Source organism: Coregonus clupeaformis, chromosome 26 (genome assembly GCF_020615455.1).
Source record: "Coregonus clupeaformis isolate EN_2021a chromosome 26, ASM2061545v1, whole genome shotgun sequence".
Classification (NCBI taxonomy): Eukaryota; Metazoa; Chordata; class Actinopteri; order Salmoniformes; family Salmonidae; genus Coregonus; species Coregonus clupeaformis.
In genome coordinates this window covers 24870503-24893409 of record NC_059217.1, presented here as the reverse complement: position 1 = coordinate 24893409, position 22907 = coordinate 24870503, and the positions used below count along the sequence as shown (strand labels likewise).

Genomic DNA, 22907 nt, shown 5'->3' with positions numbered 1-22907 from the left:
GCTTTAAAAGGAGGGTGGTGCTTGAAATCATTGTTCTTCCTCTATTAACCATGGTTACCTGCAAGGAAACGTGCCGTCATCATTGCTTTGCACAAAAAGGGCTTCACAGGCAAGGATATTGCTGCTAGTAAGATTGCACCTAAATCAACCATTTATCGGATCATCAAGAACTTCAAGGAGAGAGGTTCAATTGTTGTGAAGAAGGCTTCAGGGTGCCCAAGAAAGTCCAGCAAGCGCCAGGACCGTCTCCTAAAGTTGATTCAGCTGCGGGATCGGGACACCACCAGTGCAGAGCTTGCTCAGGAATGGCAGCAGGCAGGTGTGAGTGCATCTGCACGTACAGTGAGGCGAAGACTTTTGGAGGATGGCCTGGTGTCAAGAAGGGCAGCGAGGAAGCCACTTCTCTCCAGGAAAAACATCAGGGAGAGACTGATATTGGACTGCTGAGGACTGAGGTAACGTCATTTTCTCTGATGAATCCCCTTTCCGATTGTTTGGGGCATCCGGCAAAAAGCTTGTCTGGAGAAGACAAGGTGAGCGCTACCATCAGTCCTGTGTCATGCCAACAGTAAAGCATCCTGAGACCATTCATGTGTGGGGTTGCTTCTCAGCCAAGGGAGTGGGCTCACTCACAATTTTGCCTAAGAACACAGCCATGAATAAAGAATGGTACCAACATATACTACGAGAGCAACTTCTCCCAACCATCCAAGAACAGTTTGGTGACGAACAATGCCATTTCCAGCATGATGGAGCACCTTGCCACAAGGCAAAAGTGATAACTATGTGGCTTGAGGAACAAAACATCAACATTTTGGGTCCATGGCCAGGAAACTCCCCAGACCTTAATCCCATTGAGAACTTGTCGTCAATCCTCAAGAGGCAGGTGGACAAACAAAAACACACATTCTGACCAACTCCAAGCATTGATTATGCAAGAATGGGCTGCCATCAATCAGGATGTGGCCCAGAAGTTAATTGACAGCATTCCATGGCGGATTGCAGAGGTCTTGAAAAAGAAGGGTCAACACTGCAAATATTGACTATTTGCATAAAATTAATGTCATTGTCAATAAAAGCCTTTGACACTTATGGAATGCTTGTAAATATACTTCAGTATACCAAAGTAACATCTGACAAAAATATCTAAAAACACTGAAGCAGCAAACTTTGAAGACCAATACTTGTGTCATTCTCAACTTTTGACCACGACTGTACACAGAAATGTCACATCTGTTGGAGATTCAAAAAGCACATAGGAACCCTATTACAGTGCATTCGGAAAGTATTCAGACCTCTTGACGTTTTCCACATTTTGTTACGTTACAGCCTTATTCTAAAATGGATTCAATCGTTTTTTCCCCTCATCAATCTATACACAATAACCCATAATGACAAAGCAAAAACAGGTGTTTAGCTATTTTAGCAAATGTATTACAAATACAAAAACTCAGTACTTTGTTGAAGCACCTTTGGCAGCGATTACAGTCTCGAATCTTCTTGGGTATGACGCTACAAGCTGTATTTTTGGAGTTTCTCCCATTCTTCTCTGCACATCCTCTCAAGCTCTGTCAGGTTGGATGGGGAGCGTCGCTGCACAGCTATTTCCAGGTCTCTCCAGAGATGTTAAATCGGGTTAAAGTCTGGGCTCTGGCTGGGCTTTGTCTTGGCTGTGTGCTTAGGGTCGTTGTCCTGGTGGAAGGTGAACCTTCGCACCAGTCTGAGGTCCTGAGTGCTCTGGAACATGTTTTCATCAAGGATCTCTCTGTACTTGGCTCTGTTCATCTTTCCCTCGATCCTGACTTGTCTCCCAGTCTCTACCGTAGGAATGGTGCCAGATTTCCTCCAGACATGACGCTTGGCATTCAGGCCAAAGAGTTCAATCTTGGTTTCATTAGACCAGAGAATCTTGTTTCTCATGGTCTGAGAGTCCTTTACGTGCCTTTTGGCATACTCCAAGCGGGCTGTCATGTGCCTTTTACTGAGGAGTGGCTTCCATCTGGCCACTCTACCATAAAGGCCTGATTTGGTGGAGTGCTGCAGAGATGGTTGTCCTTCTGGAAGGTTCTCCCATCTCCAGAGAGGAACGCTGGAGCTCTGTCAGAGTGACCATCGGGTTCTTGGTCACCTCCCTGACCAAGGCCCTTCTCCCCCAATTGCTCAGTTTGTCCGGGCGGCCAGCTCTAGGCAGAGTCTTGGTGGGTCCAGACTTATTCTATTTAAGAATGATGGAGGCCACTTTGTTCTTGGGGACCTTCAATGCTGCGGAATTGTTTTTGTACCCTTCCCCAATCCTGTCTCGGAGCTCTACAGACATTTCCTTCGACCTCATGGCTTGGTTTTTGCTCTGACATGCACTGTCAACTGTGGGACCTTATATAGACAGGTGTGTGCCTTTCCAAATCATGTCCTATCAATTGAATTTACCACAGGTGGACTCCAAGTTGTAGAAACATCTCAAGGATGATCAATGGAAACAGGATGCACCTGAGTTCAATTTCGAGTCTCATAGCAAAGGGTCTGAATACTTATGTAAATAAGGTTTTATTTTTTTTATTTTTTATTAATTTGCAAACATTACAAAAAACAAACAAAAAAGGTTCGCTTTGCCATTATGGGGTATTGTTTAGCTTGATGAGGAAAAACATTTATTGAATCAATTTTAGAATAGGGCTGTAACGTAACAATGTGGAAAAAGTCAAGGGGTCTGAATACTTTCGGAATGCACTGTGGTCCTGTGATAAAATAAAAAAAAGTTGGATAACCAGAATATAGATTTCAGTTGTCAGAGTGAACAAGTAAAGAAATCACAATATCAAACAATTACATCCGATCAGAATTGGATCAGGTAGCGCACAGCAGGGCTGTGCATGGTTGACATTCAGATTTCAGCCTATTTCAATAAATGGGTTATATTTACACAAAGCAAGAGAACAATGTTGACCGAGCTAAGAGCAAAATATTCGGTCAGAATTTGTATTTCTATTTTCTCTCTCGAATTTGGGATTATCTGGGCCAATAGCCAAAGTCTATTTTTATAGGGGACACTCCGGTGTCTTATTGTTATAGAAGCCAAAACATTTACATTTTCTCTCCATTTGATATGAATATGAGTTGGCCTATTAAGCAACTCTCAGTTTAATGCATGCTAGATTTCTCCTGCCGTGTTATTTCATGATCAAACAATGAATGAATCTAGGCTAAATTGATTTTGAATAACCCAAAAACATGGGAGTCCTAAGGTAATAATGATTTATAAAAATTGAATGAGAAATTTGCACACCTGATACTTGAGCAAAGCATTATAAGACAGAAATGATGCATGCATGCGAACCAAACAACCAAAAGCCTAATCTTACTAACGGAAATATCATAAGCATTAACACAAATTAAAGTTATGAGGAGTATTTTCCAAACTATTTTACTAGTGTTTAATGTCCTTAAGTTGCAGCTTTTAAATGGAAATAATTATGAAAATCAGAGTCTATGCGATAAAAATATTTTAGGACAGAAGTAGTGAAATTTCCCAGGTGGAAAAATCTAATGAGTGAAGTTGGGCTGCTACAGCTGAGGAAAGCTTATGGAAGAAATTATGCGTAGTTGGTCTAGGCCTATTTCCATATTATTCTAGCTATGTACAACTTACCTAAAACGTATATAGTAGCCTAATAAGAGGGGAGGATGAGGCCAAAATGTTAATACGTTTATAATTATCCAGTTCTGAAGACAGCTGAGTTGCTCTGCTGCCCATGATTTACAATCCATCACAAGACGCACAGCAAGCGAGGCTCGCTTCGGCACACAGATAGCCAGATAGGCCTAGGCTGCTATACATCTCTTTCGTGCCACAGCTCCACCAGAGTGAATTAGGTTATTCGAAAACATTTGGCTCCATCAAATATATTTTGTCAATGTCATGATTCCTTTCATCCCTCCTGTAGCATGTTTTTTGTTGTTGTGTTGTGGTGTTTGTGGGGTGCTGTGATCCAGGAAAAAGCTGACTGGGATAGTTTCTCAGGAACAATGATCCTCCTCCTGCAGTAATGCTGCTGAGCATTGATTATACAGGAAGAAGATCCGAATATAGGGCCCTATAAAATCTGTTGAATTGTTTTGCCTGATTCCATTTAGTTTTTCACAAATTCCATTTTCTCTTTTGTTTGTCCAGAGTTCTGTTTTTCAAACAATTTTCAGGTTTTCACTCTCAATCACTTTTTTTTTATAGAACATCCAATTTCATTGGTTTTCTAAGTCCAAAATGATGCTTAAACCACTTTTGACCCAACCTTGCTCAAACACACCAGAGTCAGCTTATCAATGTCCTGTTGAGCAGCTGATTTTCTACAGTGTGGTGTGTTCGTGCATGCCAGATAGGCCTAGGCTACTATACATCTCTTTCATGCCACAGCTGGAGCAAAAGCCTGCACCCCCAGTAGCTCTCCTGGACTTTCCTGGAGGAGGGTTGGCCACCCTGCAACATTACAATTACAACCAAATACTTTTTATGTCTTTATAAAATAATTCCCTCATTCAATGAACCAGAAATCATATGGCTAAGGTGGGCGAGGTATCTAACTAAGATGTTTATCTATTTTTAAGGTTAAAATATTCAGTGTTCGGGGAGATCTTGACAGCATAGGAGTTACTTGTCAATTAAGCTAAGAATATTTTTGAACTTTGTCAGAATTAAATGTTCAGTATTGAATAGAGGAGAATCCTAGAAAATGTTGACCGCTTGAAAGTTTTACAACAGGAGTATGCATCATTGTTTCATCAACTGCGCACCCATATCAACTGCATGTCGGCAGTTGGTGGTTGTGGTTATACACGAGTGCCTGTGGAAAATGATTTTAGGACATTGGACATGACAATGACATTTTAATACATGCTAATAGCTAAATGGTTAACTAGCAAGATAGCCAATTCAAAACAGTGTAGTTTGGCTGGTTATCTGTGCTGAACAAAAATATAAACGCAACATGCAATAATTTCAAAGATTTTACTGAGTTACCGTTCATATAAGGAAATCAGTCAATTGAAGTAAATTAAGTAGGCCCTAATCTATGGATTTCACATGACTGGGAATACAGATATGCATCGGTTGGTCACAAGCCTTAAAAATAAAAAAAAGTAGGAGCGTGGATCAGAAAACCAGTCAGTATCTGGTGTGACAACCATCAATGGCTGTGCGAGGTTGCTGGATATTGGTGGGAACTGGAACACGCTGTCATACACGTTGATCCAGACCATCCCAAACATGCTCAATGGTTTACATGACCGGTGAGTATGCAGGCCAAGGAAAAACGGGGACATTTTCAGCTTCCAGGAATTGTGTACAGATCCTTGCGACAGTGCATTATCATGCTGAAATATGAAGTGATGGCGGCGGATGAATGGCACGACAATGGGCCTCAGGATCTTGCCACGGTATCTCTGTGCGTTCAAATTGCCATCAATAAAATGCGGTTGTGTTTGTTGTCCGTAGCTTATGCATGCCCATACTATAACCACAACGCCACCATCGGGCACTCTGTTCACAACGTTGACATCAGCAAAACGCTTACCCAAACGACACGGTTGTGAGACGGGTTGGACATACTGCCAAATTCTCTAAAACGATATTGGAGGTGGCTTGTGGTAGAGAAATGAACATTAAATTCTCTGGCAACAGCGCTGGTGGACATTCCTGCAGTCAGCATGCCAATTGCACACTCCCTCAACTTTTGACATCTGTAGCATTTTGTTGTGTGACAACTGCACATTTTAGTGGCCTTTTCTTGTCCCCAGCACAAGGTATTCCTGTGTAATGATCATGCTGTTTAATCAGCTTCTTGATATGCCACCTGTCAGGTGGATGGATTATCTTGGCAAAGGAGAAATGCTCACTAACAGGGATGTAAACAAATTTGAGCAAAATAAGCTTTTTGTGCGAATGGAATATTTCTGTGATCTTTTATTTCAGCTCATGAAACATGGAACCAACACTTTACATGTTGCGTTTTATATTTTTGTTCAGTGTAGTTGGACTGTTGTATATCATTATTTTACCTGCTGTGCAAATATCTCTCGCTCTCTCTGTCTCACTCTTGCTCTCCTCCCCTCCCCCTGACAACGTCCCACTGGCACACGCAGGTGATGCACACACCATTACTTTTCCAGGATTTTCATTGCTGACCACTGGGCAAATAACTCACTAACTAGCAATGAATATCAACAAATGTGCACACATGGCACGCTTTGATTAAAAAATGCATCTCGTGACTGCATGATTTGAAAGATCGATCATGCCTGTCAATGCAGGCCTACAATAATTAAACTCCCGTGCACTCTGCAGAGACTGGGGGACAGTGGTCAACACATCACATCCGGAGGACACTTTGAGCCAATTCTGATGGGAGTAGCCACATTTGTGCGTGATTTTTCTTTTTTTTACTTGTCTATTTTGACATCTTAAATCTAATCTGCTTCTCAGACAATTTTTTTATTTGCCCCGGGCAAGCGTTAATGTCGAGCCCTGACATCAGCAGACCACTTTTGAGGTCTGGGAAAAATAGAAGAAATTTGGATTTTGGGGTGTAATTATCCTTTAATGCAAGGTGCGCACCAGAGACTTTTGTTTGGTTAGCGATGTTTCTGTAGCACTCATGTGATTGCAGCGTTTGCACAACAAATGGCCACTGGATTGATGCAAATAATCATGATATCATTCTACCGGGTAGGCATGGGCTACTTTGTAGTTAACATTTTAATTTCAAAGGTTTTTGGGAAAGCCTTTTCATCACCACCAGAAGAAGGTTATCATTAGCATCATCGCTAATGGCTACACAAAGTGTAGACTACACGTGCACCACACACACAGACATAGACAGGGGCTTTCTTGTGCCGTTTTAGAAGGCTGAAGGAAAAAACAAACCACCAATGGATTTTGTTCATGTCATATGTTAACTTGGGCTAATGAATGTCTTTTCAATACATTTAGTTGATTTCCTACTAAGTTTAATACATTGTTGAATTCCGTTTTAATGTTTGGATTCTGTGATTCCGTCCGCATTCTACGCAACACAGATTTTATTGGGCTGGAAGAATATCACCCCATCCGATTGGGCAAGACCCTCCCCAACGCTCTCTGTCTGGCTGGCTGTCTGAGCTGGGCCTCTCCTGGGATCTGCTGGATCTTGTCTTTGTGGTGGATGATGCCAATCATACCACACCCTTCTGCTGCGTCACACAGCCTAGCACAACGGAACTGTAGTCTACATTTACCTCATTTAGCAGACGCTCTTATCCACAGCCACTTACAGATTGGAGTCTACTGCCAGGCCCAACCACATACTTCAGGTTGTACAAACTGAGTGGACCAATGAGCGTCACACGTTACGTAATAGGGGTGCTCTTCAAGTTTTTGCGTTGAACAAAGCAATAGCAGGCACATGCCAAATGCTATGACTTCCTACATTTTCCACTCTTCATTGTTTGATTTGGACGTAAACAATACTGTAACTTAACATTGAAAGATTTAATTTAGGCAATAATAGTCTGCGTTTCGATTTTGTTCACCTTTTGATCAGACGCAAACATCAATAGGAACATCAGTCAGTCTCTGTATGGAATCATTTTCAGCCTCACTCAAATATCAAGTGCATCCAAAATGTTTAAAGGAAAGGCGAGGCATGGCAGAAGGCCTTCCTGTAGTCCAGTGTTTCCAAACTCCAGTCCTCTGGTACCCCCAACGGCACACACTTTTCTGTTGTAGCCCTTGACAAATCAACCTGATTCAACTCATAATTTCATCAAGTGGGTTTGTCCAGGGCTACAACAAAAATGTGTACTTTTGGGGGTACACAATGACTGGAGTTGGGGAACACTGCTCTAGTCCACTACAGATAATTATATAGACCACCACTTACTGTGTTGTGCGCGAGCCTGGGGGGATGCACTTACTCCACATTAACCAATTAAAGGGCTGTGGTGGGCAGGCGAAGGGCTAGAGGCCCGTTATTAAAATGACTGATTTACAGGCCATTGCTCAGTCTGTAATTGGTGCATGCTTAGTGGAGCATGGGTAGATGAATGATACATGGCATTTCCCAGCACCCTAGCGTCTCATTATTTGCTCACTGACATTTATGGGACCAGGATGTAGATGGGTAGGGGGGTTGAGGAGGGGTCCTGCCAGTAAGGCCTATTAGCGCCACTAAGGTGCTGACCAGACCTTAAGGGCTTTGGTGCTGTCCTCTTCCATTACGGTTTGCACAACAACCACCACTACGAAAGCTACTTAAAGCTGTCTGTATCAAACTTCAGCTATTCACCCTAATCTGCCTGATTTAGGAAAAGTTGTGAATCAATTATGTTAATCTTGAGTGTGTGTTTCCTAAATGTGTAGGCCTAATTTAAATAGTTGGGTGATCAGTGTTCAAGGAAAGTTTCATCATTAGACAGGGCTCGACATTAACGCTTGCCCGGGGCAAGTGTTTTGTTTTGGGGGACAAACAGATTATAGAATGGACAAGTAAAAAAGAAAAAACCCTGCAAAAATCACTATCAAACAATTGGGCTACTCCAATCAGAATTGGTTCAGTGTCGTCCTGATGCAATGGTTTGCTCCCTATCCTCCCAATCTCTGCGGTGGTCGCAAGATGTCATGCAGTCTCAAGATGCATTTTTGAGATCAAATTGAGCCTAGCCGCGTTTGCAGTTGTTGATAATAATTGCTAGTAAGTTATACAATTTTTGTAAAGTAATGAAAATCCTGGAAAAGCCATGCTGTGTGAACAAACTAAATACCCAGCCAAACTACACAATATACACTATATATACAAAAGTATGTGGACACCCCTTCAAATTAGTATATTTGGCTATTTCAGCCACACCCGTTGCTGACATAGACAAACATTGGCCTTACTGAATGGCCTTACTGAAGAGCTCAGTGACTTTCAGCGTGGCACCGTCATAGGATGCCACCTTTCAAACAAGTCAGCCGCCATTTGGTTTCTGGAGCAGTGGAAACGTGTTCTCTGTAGTGATGAATCACTCTTCACCATCTGGCAGTCCGACGGAAGAATCTGGGTTTGGCTGATGCCAGGAGAAGGCTAACTGTCTGAATGTGTAGTGCCAACTGTAAAGTTTGGTGGAGGAGGAATAATGGTCTGGGGCTGTTTTTCATGGTTCGGGCTAGGCCCCTTGTTGCTGAATGGAAGCAAGTCCCTGCAGCAATATTCCAACATCTAGTGGAAAGCCTTCCCAGAAGAGTGGAGGCTGTTATAGCAGTAAAGGGAGGACCAACTCCATATTAATGCCGATGATTTTGGAATGAGATGTTCGACGAGCAGGTGTCTACATACTTTTGGTCATGTAGTATTTTGAATTGGCTCTCTCTCTAGATAACCATTTGTAGCTATTAGCATGCATTAATGTCATGTCCGATGTCCTAAAATAACTTTCCACCGGCACTCGTGTATAACCGCAAATGGCCAACACGCAGTTGATACGGGTGCGCAGTTGATGAAACCAATGGTGCATACTCTGGTTGTAAAACCATCTCTCAAGCGCTCAAAATTGGCTAGAATTCTCCTCTATTCAATACTGGCCATGTAATTCTGACAAAGTAAATAAATATTCTTAGAATAACCTAATTGACAAGTAACTCCGATGCTGTCAAGATCTCCCCTGAACACTGAATATTTTATCTTACAAATAGATAAACATCTTAGTTGGTTACCTCACCCACCTTAGCCATTTGGGCCGTGGTTCATTTAATGAGGGAATTATTTTATAAAGACATAAAAAGTATTTTGTTGTAATTGTAATGTTGCAGGGTGGCCAACCCTCCTCCAGGAGAGCTACTGGGTGGGCAGGCCTTTGCTCCAGCCCTACTCAAACACACCACATTGTAGAAAAAAAAATCAGCTGCTTAACAGGACCTTGATAAGCTGCCTGTGTTTGAGCAGGTTTGGATAAACGGCCTGCACACCCATGAACTTTCCAGATGGAGGGTTGACAGACGACATGTGTTTTATACAGTAGCCTATCAGAGCAGTATTTTACTTTGTGGAGGGTTAAGTGCCTTAGTCAAGGCCACAATGGCAGGAGATATAATGCATGGGATCAGAGACCAACAGCCTTCCATTGTCAATACCAGCCACCTTTTTGGCCCATGTTGTTAGACAATTTTGTATTTTTGGACAAGTGACTTGAGCGAAGGACAAGTGGCTAAAAAAGTTAATGTCAAGCCATGTTAGAATTGTCTCTCGCTTATTGGGTTGTGTGTGTTGTTCTGTACTTGTATGTCGCCCCATGCTTTTTGGCAGTGCTGTCGAACATAGTGACTCAACTGTCTGGAAGAATATTATTAGCCCCTGCTGTGTTGAAATCAGATTACACTGAAGACTTTTCAAGTTGATACTAAAGGCTTATTCTCACTGAATAGAGTTATCGTGACGAAATTTAAATTTACATAATATGTACATACACTTTTCAGTTCACATTAGCGACGGGAATGTCACGAGCCAAGAGGGTTCAGTTGATTTTTAAAAAAAAAATTTTTTTTTTTTTGGGGGGGGATGGATCAGCTTAATATTGCAGATAGATTGTATCTTCTATCAATGTAATTGTCTGCATCACTTCCAATCCCCCATGTTTATTTTTATTTTTTATATATATATTCCCCTTTATTACTTTTCAACCCCACCATCCTTTCCCTACTTGGAGTAAATTAGTGAACAACAACGCCCAGGCCTCTACTTCCGGTCTATACTTACTATCTACACCTTATGGACAGAGTTAATTTTACAATAATTCTATATATATATATATATATATATATATATATATATATACATTTATTTATTTTTTTGCTCCTGAACCTCTTCTACTCTCAACCTCTCCGATCATTTTCATGATGTCCATCCGGTTTGCTTCTAAATGCCATATCTTTCTAACTGTGCTCTTTCCCAAAAGCTCCCAACATACAACCTATATACTTATTATGGACACAGTATGCTTACATTATTAGCTATCTTTGTTATTATTTGTTGTTATTTGTTATTAGTCCCATCCTTCAACTCTATTCAATACCTCCCATCTATCTCTTAACACCATCCATATAGGATTTCTATTTGCCATATATATTTCAACCGTACTGTGATGTTTTACAAAAGTTCTGAACCTTTCTATTCTCATTGCTTCTACAGATTGTGAATTAAAAATAAACATTTTTGCTAAAAGTATTATTATATTATTGATTGATTGACTATGACTTTTCAGATCACCCAGTAATGCTATCTGCAAGGTTAGTTCCAGGTAAATATTGCAATCCTTTAGCCATTCCTGGACCTGTGTCCAAAAACAAGCTACAAATGGACAGAACCAAAACAAATGATCTAATGATTCTGTCTCTTCACAGCAAAATCTGTAGAGCTGGGAAGATTGTATCCCCCATATAAATAACATTCTATTGGTAGCAAGAATTTTATATAATAATTTAAATTGAAAGATTCTAATTTTTGAATCCGGTGTCGTTTTACGTGTCAGTTCATAAACACTATGCCATGGGATCGGTACGTCAAAGATCTCTTCCCAACTATTTTGCAATCTATATGGGACGGCTGTCAATCCTTTGGTCCTTAAGTGAAACTGATATACTTTTTTATTTATCACAGTTTTCCTTAACCAATTATGTTCTTTAATGCAAGGCCAGTCAGTTGACGTTCTTGTTTCACAGCTCAAAAGTACTATAAATGTCACAGTAGCCACAAGCCAGGAGGCTAAGCATTGCTAACTATATTAGGCCTACTACACTCTTAATTATTTCAACAAAACCATATTACAGTCTTGAATAACGCAACAATTCACAAGCATGTCCAGACAACGGGTTTATATTCTCGTCTGCACACTCATTCCATTTTAGCTTCAAGACAATAACACAGTTACTGCTAACAACATGTCATCAAGGAATGTGAGCCTATCAGGGCCCCGTGTAGCTCAGTTTAGAGCATGGCGTTTGCAACACCATGGTTGTGGGTTCGATTCCCACGGGGGGCCAGTATAAAAAATGTATGCACTCACTAACTGTAAGTCGCTCTGGATAAGAGCGTCTGCTAAATGACTAAAATGTAAAATGTATAAAAAATGAATGATTACCCAGCTAATACGAATATAAAAGTACAGTAGGCCTACCTTACAACAAACCATGCTTCTTTTATTAATATCATGCAAATCATTAGACTGCATGTGGTAAAAGAAAATTGCGAATGTAAACGTGGGTGTAATTCACCAGGGAGTTGAGAAGTTGAGATGTTTTATATGGAAGCCCATTCCCACCACCCAAAAATAAAATGCATATAGAGCATACATACAGTGCATTCAGAACGTTTTCAGACCCCTTGACTTTTTACACATTGTTACGTTACAGCCCTATTCTAAAATTGAGTAAATTGTTTTTTCTTCTTCTCAGCAATCTACACACAATACCCCATAATGGCAAAGCAAAAACAGGTTTTTAGAATTTTTAGTAAATGTTATTTTTGTAACAATTTTTATATCAGATTTACATAGGTATTCACAACCTTTACTCAGTACTTTGTTGAAGCACCTTTGGCAGCGATTACAGCCTCGACTTCTTGGGTATGACGCTACAAGCTTGGCACACCTGTATATGGGGAGTTTCTCCAATTCTTCTCTGCAGATCCTCTCAAGCTCTGTCAGGTTGGATGGGGAGCGTCGCTACACAGCTATTTTCAGGTCTCTCCAGAGATGTTCGATGGGGTTCAAGTCCTGGCTCTGGCTGGGCCACTCAAGGACATTCAGAGACTTGTCCCGAAGCCACTCCTGCGTTGTCTTGGCTATGTGCTTAGGGTCGTTGGCCTGGTGGAAGGTGAACCTTCACCCCAGTCTGCGGTCCTGAGCGCTCTGGAGCAGATGTTCATCAAGGATCTCTCTGTACTTTGCTCCGTTCATCTTTCCCTCTATCCTGACTAGTCTCCCAGACCCTGCCGCTGGGGGGGTACCAAAAAATGACTGCATCATTGAAGGTCCCCAAGTACATAGTGGCCTCCATCATTCTTAACCTCTACAGGATCGGTGTCCCGTATACGGGATGGTTGAGCTAATGTGCGCAAATGTGATTAGCATGACTGTTGTAAGTAACAGCAAACTTTCCATGACGTAGACATTGGGCAGAAAGCTTTAAATTATTTTTAATCTAACTGCACTGTCCAATTTACAGTAGCTATTACAGTGAAAAAAGACCATGCTATTGTTTGAGGAGAGTGCACAACAACAAAACTTATCACGGCAACTGGTTTGATACATTAACCTCTGAAGATAAATAATGTACTTACATTCAGTAATCTTGCTCTGATTTTTCATCCTAAGGGTCCCAGAGATAAAATGTAGCATAGTTTTGTTTGATAAAATCAATTTGTATATTCAAATGTAGGAACTGGGTACAGTTTGAACCCCTGCTGTCTCTGGCTCCACACCCACCCCGCCCAGCCATCTAGATGTGTGAAAGTTAGTGTATAAGCTAATGATCCATCATGTATGACATTCCTGGGAGTGTGTAAACTTACATTTTGTATTACCATATCATTTTTGTATGTTCTCTATAGTTATGTACTTGAAAACGTATAAATTGACCAATTTGGGCAGACTTAATACAAAATAGTCCAGTATTGCAATGCTTCACTGGATCAATCTGAAACTTTGCTCACACACTGCTGCCATTTAGTGGCCAAAATCTAAATTGAGCCTAAACTGCAATATTATATTGTGGCCTTTCTCTAGCATTTCAAAGATGATGTGTTATATTCTCCTACATTAATTTCACATTTCCACAAACTTAATGTTTCCTTTCAAATGGTATCAAGAATATGCACATCCTTGATTCAGGTCCTGAGCTACAGGCAGTTAGATTTGGGTATGTCATTTTAGGCGAAAATTGAAAAACAGGGTCCGATCCTTAAGAGGTTAAATGGAAGAAGCTTGGTACCACCAATACTCTTCCTAGAGCTGGCTGCCCGGCCAAACTGAGCAATTTGGTCAGAGAAGTGACCAAGAACCCGATGGTCACTCTGACAGAGCTCCAGAGTTCCTCTGTGGAAATGGGAGAATCTTCCAGAAGGACAACCATCTCTGCAGCATTCCACCAATCAGGCCTTTTTGGTAGAGTGGCCAGACAGAATCCACTCCTCAGTAAAAGGCACATGACAGCCCGCTTGGGTTTTGCCAAAAGGCACCTAAAGGACTCTCAGACCATGAGAAACAAGATTTTCTGGTCTGATGAAACCAAGATTGAACTCTTTGGCCTGAATGCCAAGTGTGACGTCTGGAGGAAACCTGGCACCATCCCTACAGTGAAGCATGGTGGTGGCAGCATCATGCTGTGGGGATGTTTTTCAGTGGCAGGGACTGGGAGACTAGACAGAATTGAGGAAAAGATGAACGGAGCAAAGTACAGAAAGATCCTTGATGAAAACCCGCTCCAGAGGGCTCAGGACCTCAGACTGGGGTGAAGGTTCACCTTCCAACAGGACAACAACCCTAAACACACAGCCAAGACAACGCAGGAGTAGCTTCGGGACAAGTCTCTGAATGTCCTTGAGTGGCCCAGCCAGAGCTCGGACTTGAACCCGACCTGTGCAGCAACAATCCCCTTCCAACCTGACAGAGCTTGAGCAAGAACTGCAGAGAAGAATGGGAGAAACTCCCCAAATACAGATGTGCAAAGCTTTTAGCGTCATCCCCAAGAAGACTCAATGCTGTAATCGCTGCCAAAGGTGCTTCAACAAAGTACTGAGTAAAGGGTCTGAATACTTATGTGATATTTAATTGTAAAAACATTTTTATACATTAGCAAACATTTCTAAACCTGTTTTTGCTTTGTCATTATGGGGTATTGTGTGTAGATTGAGGGGGGGGGGGGATTTAATCAATTTTAGAATAAGGCTAATGTAACAAAATGTGGAAAAAGTCAAGGGGTCTGAATACTTGCCAAATGCATTGAATCGGTTATGTTTCTTCATTTGTAGCATTGTGTGGCGATTTCCATCTATCCACCTTGCTGAGATCAGCACAGTAGGGCCGTCAGCAAACGTGTGGCGAGCTGGCATTTGACCCAAAAGCGTTGAAAAGAGGGACAAAGTACTGTTGTTTAGACTGATTCACCTCGTGACTTCTTTGACAGGATTTCGTTTTCATCCTTCCTAGGACCAGGAGTTAAAACAACAAAATACAAATGACCTGATTCAGGAAAGATCTGGTCACATTCACAGCCCATCTCAAAAAACATTTCCCAGCTAATTTATTACTATGTCATACCAGGAGTTTTACCTGGTTAGGTTAGCCAGGAAAACAATTTCCTCCCACCATTCATTCTATTTGTATGATCAACTATCTCAACATTTTGACTTGCGTAGTTTGACTTACACATCTAAAAATGTATTTGCATATCTCAATTTGAGATAGTAGGCCTATCGACCTTTCTATTTTTTATTTTAAAACATATGGTGACAGGAATGGGTTTCCATAGTTTTATGTGGCTCAGTGCAGCCGGCAGGCGGCAGCTACTGTCACAATTTCAGAATGTAACCGGCTGTTGCTGCAATTTCAGGTTAAATCAATAAAAACAAGTCTCAAATATAAGGAGAATATTGATACATTTTAGCCGTTTTCAAAAACATTGCTCTGCTATTGCCATTTATACCGTAGTAGTGTTGAGCTCAACGAGACGGGTGAGTGTCTGAGTTAGTGCTCCAGATGTGATAATTTATCAAGTTTACACAACAGTATGGTCTCTCGAAAATATCAATTTGCTATCGTCAATGTGAAAACAGTCTAATGCTCACTTTGCCTGGAGAGGTAATACATTTAAGGATGATCCACTTTTCCTAATCGAACAAACCGCTAGAGATGGACTCCCCACACTTGTGATTTGATGTGAATGGTGACATTGTGTGTCCTCTCCTCATTAACAACAACAGATGGCTGCTGCCAACTCTGCCACTCAGCCTCTCCACTAGACTACTTCATGGGGATCTCCGTCTGTACCACTGCCCTCTACAGATTTGAGTTGAAGTGGCAGTGTCCACTGCAGTCCATGTCTGTTCAGCTAAAGGTTTGTCAGCCTGTTCTGACCAACTGTTCCTCTGGCTAAAAGCCTGTCTGTCTGTCTGTGTGTTCATCTCATTAATTTGTCTTGTGGTGTGTTGTGTACCTCCATCAGTGACATTGTCTTAACTTATTGTTAACATATCGTCCAGCTCTCTCTCTGAAAGCTGTGATCATTCAGGAGGTATTTATGGCCATGATGTTGCTTTGTTTTGCAATGGGGCAATAAAATATTCCCAGGCCAGCGGAGGGTTGTGCTGCATAATATTGCATGTGGTTTAGGTGGTGTCAGTCGTGTGTCGTTGTAATAGGCTAACTGTATTACACTGACTGAGGCCTGGTAATGTTTTGTATTAGACTAGGTAGTGTGACAGGGCACTGTGAAATGATTCACATGTGGTCCTGTACAGGGATTGGGAGGGTGCAAAGGTGGCTGGTTCAGCTGCCACATGCCTGGACAGACCTTACTAACAGCTGTGGGAGCGGCTGGGGCGGGGTAGGTTGTCCAGAGGGAGTCAGTCTTTCTCAATATGCCCATTGAGCTGAAGCAGGGCTGGAGGGACAACACTGTCTCAGCTGTCTGGGGCTGTCATGGCCAACTCCCCGAGTCCCTGCCCCCAGTCCTCAGCCACCCTCCGCACCAAAGGCACACACCCATACTGGCACTCTGACAGGCACACGACGTACCTCATGCATGACATGCCAACTGGTGTGGATCAATCTGAAGATGTCCACAGCCTCACTGAGGAATAGTCAGTAGTTGTAAAATGAGGCCTGAGGCTTATGCTTTGCCAGACAGTGGTTGTTGTTGGTTAGTGGTTCATATTTCAGATCAGCTATTTATTTTCTATGATTGTGTTGAATGAGTTTATTCAATGATCTGTGAATGAGTTTGGATCAATCAATCTTATCCTTAGATGATATAGAAAATGGACTGAAATTGAATTAATACATAGAAATGTGGCCATTATCTGACGGCAACTATTTAACACTTCATAAGTTGAATTTCAAATGTTCTTCAGCTCTCAGTAGGAAAGAGGCTTGAAGGTGACTATGTATAAAAGTATTGCGGCCTGCACTCTGTAGTGTATGATGAAAGTGTGATATGCTGCAGCAGTGTTGTTCTGACATGAGGCAATCTAGGCCTTGTAGCAGTGCCCTCTTGCCCTCCCTCCATCCCCCCTCCTCCTCAGTCTGTTCAGCCTCTCCCTAGAGACTATGAGTGGGTCTCAGCACGTGGCACTGGGGCCCTCTCCCATAGGACCACTAGAACGTCTATCTGCTGTGGACCTCAAGACTGCCCCTACCCCACGCTCTGTTCTGTTCCTAAAGGGGCCTCCACCACAACTCACCTCCCCAGTGAGCTCAGCTTTCCTCTGTCTGACACACACAGCAAACCCCTCTCTCTCTCCCACAGTGGTCTTTCGCCACGGAGAACCATGATCATGGATTTACTTCCCTGGACCGGCCTTGGAAAGTTTGACTTCTGAAAGCCACATCAAAAGCTGAGAGTGGAAGCCTCTGGGTTGAAAAGCAAACCCAGCCCAGCGGGAACCTATTAGTAGTGCTTCAGACGCCCTAAGTCACTCAGGGTGAATAAATAAAACGTGTGGGGGGTCTCAGTGACTCCCTCATTCACTGCCTCTGTGGAGAAGTTTAGAGAGAGGGAACTGGTCAGACGTCTGTCTGTCTGTTGTACTGGGAGTGCCCTGGCTGACTGGGAACAAAGTGGAAGATGTACTGGGAACTGTGGCTGAGCCAGTTGACGGCGACCGACCTGCAGCATATGCTTGTGGGGAACAAAGGTGGGAGAACATTACGTGTAGACGGGGCAGGGTCACACCTGACGTCTTGGCCACTTTAGTCCTCAGGAGATGTCTTGACAGATTTACTATACTGCTTCCATGTGGTGTACTGTGTATGGACAGAGTTTGCTTGCTGAATATTTTGAATGGAGCACTGCATACTTGAGTAGTTTGTGTTTTAGAATGGCACACTGCATACTTTAGTTCAGTGTGTTTCCTGTTTTACTCCCCATTTCACACGTTCCATCATTAGGCTGGATTTGGAGATCTGGGCTGTTTTTCAACTATTTGGTTCAGATGCATGACTTCATAGTTGTTGAGGCCAAGCTGGAATTCAACTCAATCTTGCACAGTGTGTATCCTGACTTATCGGACCCTATTGTTTTTTTATGTCTGTGTAGAACATCATGGTTAAAAGGAAGTGTAATAGGAAGTAATGATGCCTTTCAGTAAATTATTTACTGGTAACCATTTAGCTACTGACCACCACAGACTCCCACTGATGCTTCCAGTCACTTACTGTAAATGTATGACTTGGGTGTAGCCAGCCAGTCATTCTTTTGTTTTATAGGCTACATGAATGAGTTGATGTTTGCTTTTTCATCTAAGGAGAAAAATGATCTTCCGCCAATAGATTGCTCTCACCATGCCCACTCTCAACTTTCTTTTTTAAAGGCTTCTTTCATCCTCTCCCCTCTCCTTCACTGTCTTTATTTCACTCATATCCCTCTCTCCCTGGCAGTCAGTAAGCCCCATTCAGCAGCTGCCCAGGCATGATGTAGAGGTTGTTGGCAGCTGTTGAGGAGCCTTGTGAGTGAGGCTCAGGCATGTTGTGTGGGCGTGGAGGCCCGCAGTAACTTTCCGAACACGCCGACAGACGTAGCCCCTCCCCGCAGCTCCTACACTCTTTATATACAGGCGGGGGGGGGGGAGAGAGGGAGAGAAGCCAAGTAGAAACTTAATGTAGGATCTAGTCCTCACATCTCAGATTAGTGTGCGTAGAAAGTGAAGTGAGCAGAGTGGACAGGCAGAGTATGTATTTGAGGACCCTTCAACCCAGCAGCAGTTTTGAGGAAGAGTGGGTTAGGCTGACCGGCCGGCCCTATACTGGGGCAAAGGATGTGGACGGGCCTAGACTCTCAGGTAGCTACTCCTTCAACCGGGTTCTTTCTGTCTGTCTATTTGGGTAGACTCAGGCTGCCTATTCATTGGACAGCTACTGATATTATGTTGGCACTGGTAAATGGTAGTCTTATTTCAAATTTGATTTGAGCCGATTGTTAAAGGAACAGAAGAACTGATTGTGGCAAAACATAAGTGGGCGATAGGAAAGGGATGCTGGTTTTGGGTTCTCTAAAAGACAGACTGCATTTGTTTTGTAAATTTGTGTGCGTATGTGCTTTGTTAGGCATACCTGTGGCACTGTTTAATCATGTGGTTGATATATGTTGAGGTGAGATTTCCAGAGTTTTTAGGCAGCTTGACTTCTCTGATCCACTCACCAACCACTTTCTTTATCCATCCCTCCCTGTCCTCTCTCCCTCTCTCCAGAGGCCCTCCACCGGCCCTTCGGCCTGGACTCTGCAGCATTGACGGAGGCGGTACGCTGGAGCTCCAAGGAGAACCTGCTGGGTGCTGCCGAGAGCGATCCCAACCTCTTTGTTGCACTTTATGACTTTGTTGCCAGTGGCGACAACACGCTGAGCATCACGAAAGGTATGTACTCTGAAAGAGCTTTTTATCAATAGGCTTTCCAAACAGATACCCTGGTTTCATTTCCTCATCCTGCATCATCACAAACCACTCCTTTATCGAAAGATGACTCGCTCCCAGAGGTATGGGGCCCCTACATTCTGCAGGGGAGGGCAGTTTTTACTCTAGAGATTTCCTCAAAGTATGGTACCATTGTACCATCCAGTGAACTATATTTTTGTTTATTCCAATTCCTTTGTTCTACTTTCTCTTTGTATTTAATCCGTGTCCCTGCGGATCAAACTGGGTAACAAGCTTAAAATAATATTTGTGTGAGAGCGTTAAATTAACTGATATAAAAGCATTAAAGCAATATCTTAATAAGCCGATGCCTGCCTCCACAAGTCGCCCCATGGCTGCTGCCTGAGATGAGGCTTATGCTTAGACTGTGAGTCACTGAGTGCCCAATGGAGAGGCAGGCAGGCCAGCCCTCCCACACCCTTGTTTGGCTCTAATGCACATTTAATGTGGAATCCTTTCAACTGTAATAATAACAGGTGGATAAACCCAGCAGTGGGTGATCAGAGGGACTTAATCACGGTCTCAGATCAATGCCATGCCTCAGACCAGTAATGTCCGCCACCGGCCGCCTGACATTCACTGTTTCCACCCGGAGCCAGCTCTCTGGCTGACCACGGTGTGTCGCAGAGGAAACTGTGTAGTGTGACTGGTTTGGCTGGCCCAATGTTGTTTTTCTGCCTCCGTGGCTGTCCAGTGTCAATATCTATGGCCTCTGTGGCACCAGAGGGTATTGAGTCTGCAGCTCGCTCGGCTTAGCCTGTGATGTACAGAGGGCGAACGAGTAGGAGGATGAGAGAGAGAGCGCGAGAGGGGGACAGTGAGAAGAGAGGATAAGTGGAAGAAAGCTTGGCGCAGTCCCCTCTCCAAGCTGTACCATAACATCTGACTGTCATTATCCTTTCATTGGGAGCAACTTTGAATGGCTACAGGGAGCTTCCGGACAGCCAGGGAGTGTTTCAGTTCCACAGCCACACAGCTCCTATACAGTACAGTACTGCAGTCTCTCTGTCTCTATGCAAGAGGCACTCCTCCAGTCTCCACTGCTGACCTCATAGGAGGCAAACAATGCAGCAGACCAGGTCACTACATGCCCTGCCCTACCTTTTGGCACCGCAGTAAATGATGCATCAATGGGGGCTATTTAAAGCCTATGGAGGAGTCAAAAGCGTCAAGCTTCAATCGGTGCTAATGTCCTGAAGTGGCTCTGAATGTTTAAAGATGTCCTTTTACCTGACTCTCTCCCTGTCCCTCTCTGCCCAGGTGAGAAGCTAAGGGTGCTCGGTTACAACCAGAATGGGGAGTGGAGCGAGGTGCGCTCGAAGAACGGCCAGGGCTGGGTGCCAAGCAACTACATTACGCCCGTCAACAGCCTGGAGAAGCACAGCTGGTACCACGGGCCTGTGTCGCGCAGTGCAGCAGAGTACCTGCTCAGCAGCCTCATCAACGGCAGCTTCCTGGTCCGGGAGAGCGAGAGCAGCCCAGGACAGCTGTCCATCTCCCTGCGCTACGAGGGACGCGTCTACCATTACCGCATCAACACTGCTTCAGAGGGCAAGGTAGCTAGGGGTCTGGGACCTACAGATGGTCTGTCTCTCTTCTCTCCTTAACTTCTCTCTCTGTCCTCTCGTCTTCCATCTCTTCACTTTTGTTGTGAAACTGCTTTGTCCCTGCTAATGTCTCTGCTCTGTTTTTTGGCCGTCTCTGGTTCCTCCCCATGGTGCTGCTGTCTCTGTCTGTCGTACACATGAATAACCATAACCCTGTGTCTGTCCCAAGGTGTACGTCACGGCAGAGAGCCGCTTCAGCACCCTGGCCGAGTTGGTCCACCACCACTCCACCGTGGCCGACGGCCTGGTCACCACACTCCACTACCCGGCACCCAAGTGCAACAAGCCCACCGTCTATGGTGTGTCACCCATCCACGACAAGTGGGAGATGGAGCGCACCGACATCACCATGAAGCACAAGCTGGGTGGGGGGCAGTACGGAGAGGTGTACGTGGGAGTCTGGAAGAAATACAACCTCACCGTCGCAGTTAAAACACTGAAGGTTAGTCTGTTCTATAGATTGGTGGTGTGATTTGGATGTCGCCTGTAAGATCTCTCCATCTAGTGTCTCTATTTTGTAAAATCATCTATGGGATCATGTAATATGAAGGAGGTGTGGTATTTAGTGGTGGTTGGTCACCACCTGCTGGTTGAATGTTGTATTACATCAACATGAAACTCGATGGAGGCAACGACTTCTGCCAGACTGGAGATATGTTCAGTCACAGTTTAACTTGTTTTGTTCACCTTGGTATCCTGGTACGAAGATATTGAATAAATCCAGTGAATATTGACCTTTCTGCTTGTTTGACTTCCAGGAGGACACTATGGAGGTGGAGGAGTTCCTGAAAGAGGCAGCAGTCATGAAGGAGGTGAAACATCCCAACCTGGTGCAGCTGCTAGGTCAGTGCTGCACACAATACAGCTCCACTTACTAACAGCACATGGCATTTCTACCGGCTGTTGGGTTTCCAGGCTCTGGGGCCTGAGTCTAACCTCTGTTGGCTTGCCTCTGTCCAGGTGTGTGTACGTTGGAGCCTCCCTTCTACATCGTGACAGAGTACATGCCCCACGGCAACCTGCTGGACTACCTGAGGGAGTGTGACCGGGAGGAGGTGAACGCTGTGGTACTGCTCTACATGGCCACGCAGATCTCCTCCGCCATGGAGTACCTGGAGAAGAAGAACTTCATCCACCGGGACCTGGCGGCCAGGAACTGTCTGGTGGGGGAGAACAGCGTGGTGAAGGTGGCTGACTTTGGGCTGAGCAGGCTGATGACTGGGGACACGTACACAGCCCATGCCGGAGCCAAGTTTCCCATCAAGTGGACCGCCCCGGAAAGCCTGGCCTACAACACCTTCTCTATCAAGTCTGATGTGTGGGGTGAGTTAGAACCAGATTTTCAAGCACTTCACATGTACTAAATCAGTCAACATCAGTGTGAGCGTGTTTCTCATCCTATGACGGTCTCTCGTCCCTCAGCTTTCGGTGTGCTGCTGTGGGAGATAGCGACGTACGGTATGTCTCCGTACCCAGGTATTGACCTGTCTCAGGTATACGACCTGCTGGAGAAGGGCTACCGCATGGAGCAGCCAGAGGGCTGTCCACCTAAGGTCCACGAGCTGATGAGGGCCTGTGAGTATGGGCACTGCACTCAGTCCACACACTGTACCAC

At 43.8% G+C, this 22907-nt stretch overlaps 1 protein-coding gene across 3 annotated transcripts in view; it reads left to right on the top strand.

Moving 5' to 3' along the window:
- The window catches only part of LOC121540239 (tyrosine-protein kinase ABL2), a 39023-nt gene that overhangs the window by 9259 nt on the left and 6857 nt on the right, over positions 1–22907 (top strand). Inside the window, exons 1-7 of one of the 3 annotated variants that reach the window (XM_041848953.2) lie at positions 17428–17912; positions 19464–19628; positions 20946–21241; positions 21462–21734; positions 22051–22135; positions 22253–22615; positions 22715–22867. In XM_041848953.2, the coding sequence (XP_041704887.1) occupies positions 17843–17912; positions 19464–19628; positions 20946–21241; positions 21462–21734; positions 22051–22135; positions 22253–22615; positions 22715–22867 (1405 nt within the window). In that variant the 5' untranslated portion in view covers positions 17428–17842. Of the gene's footprint in view, positions 1–17427; positions 17913–18586; positions 19056–19463; positions 19629–20945; positions 21242–21461; positions 21735–22050; positions 22136–22252; positions 22616–22714; positions 22868–22907 lie in introns of those variants that run through there. The other 2 variants (XM_041848952.2, XM_041848951.2) reach the window with 2 other exon arrangements.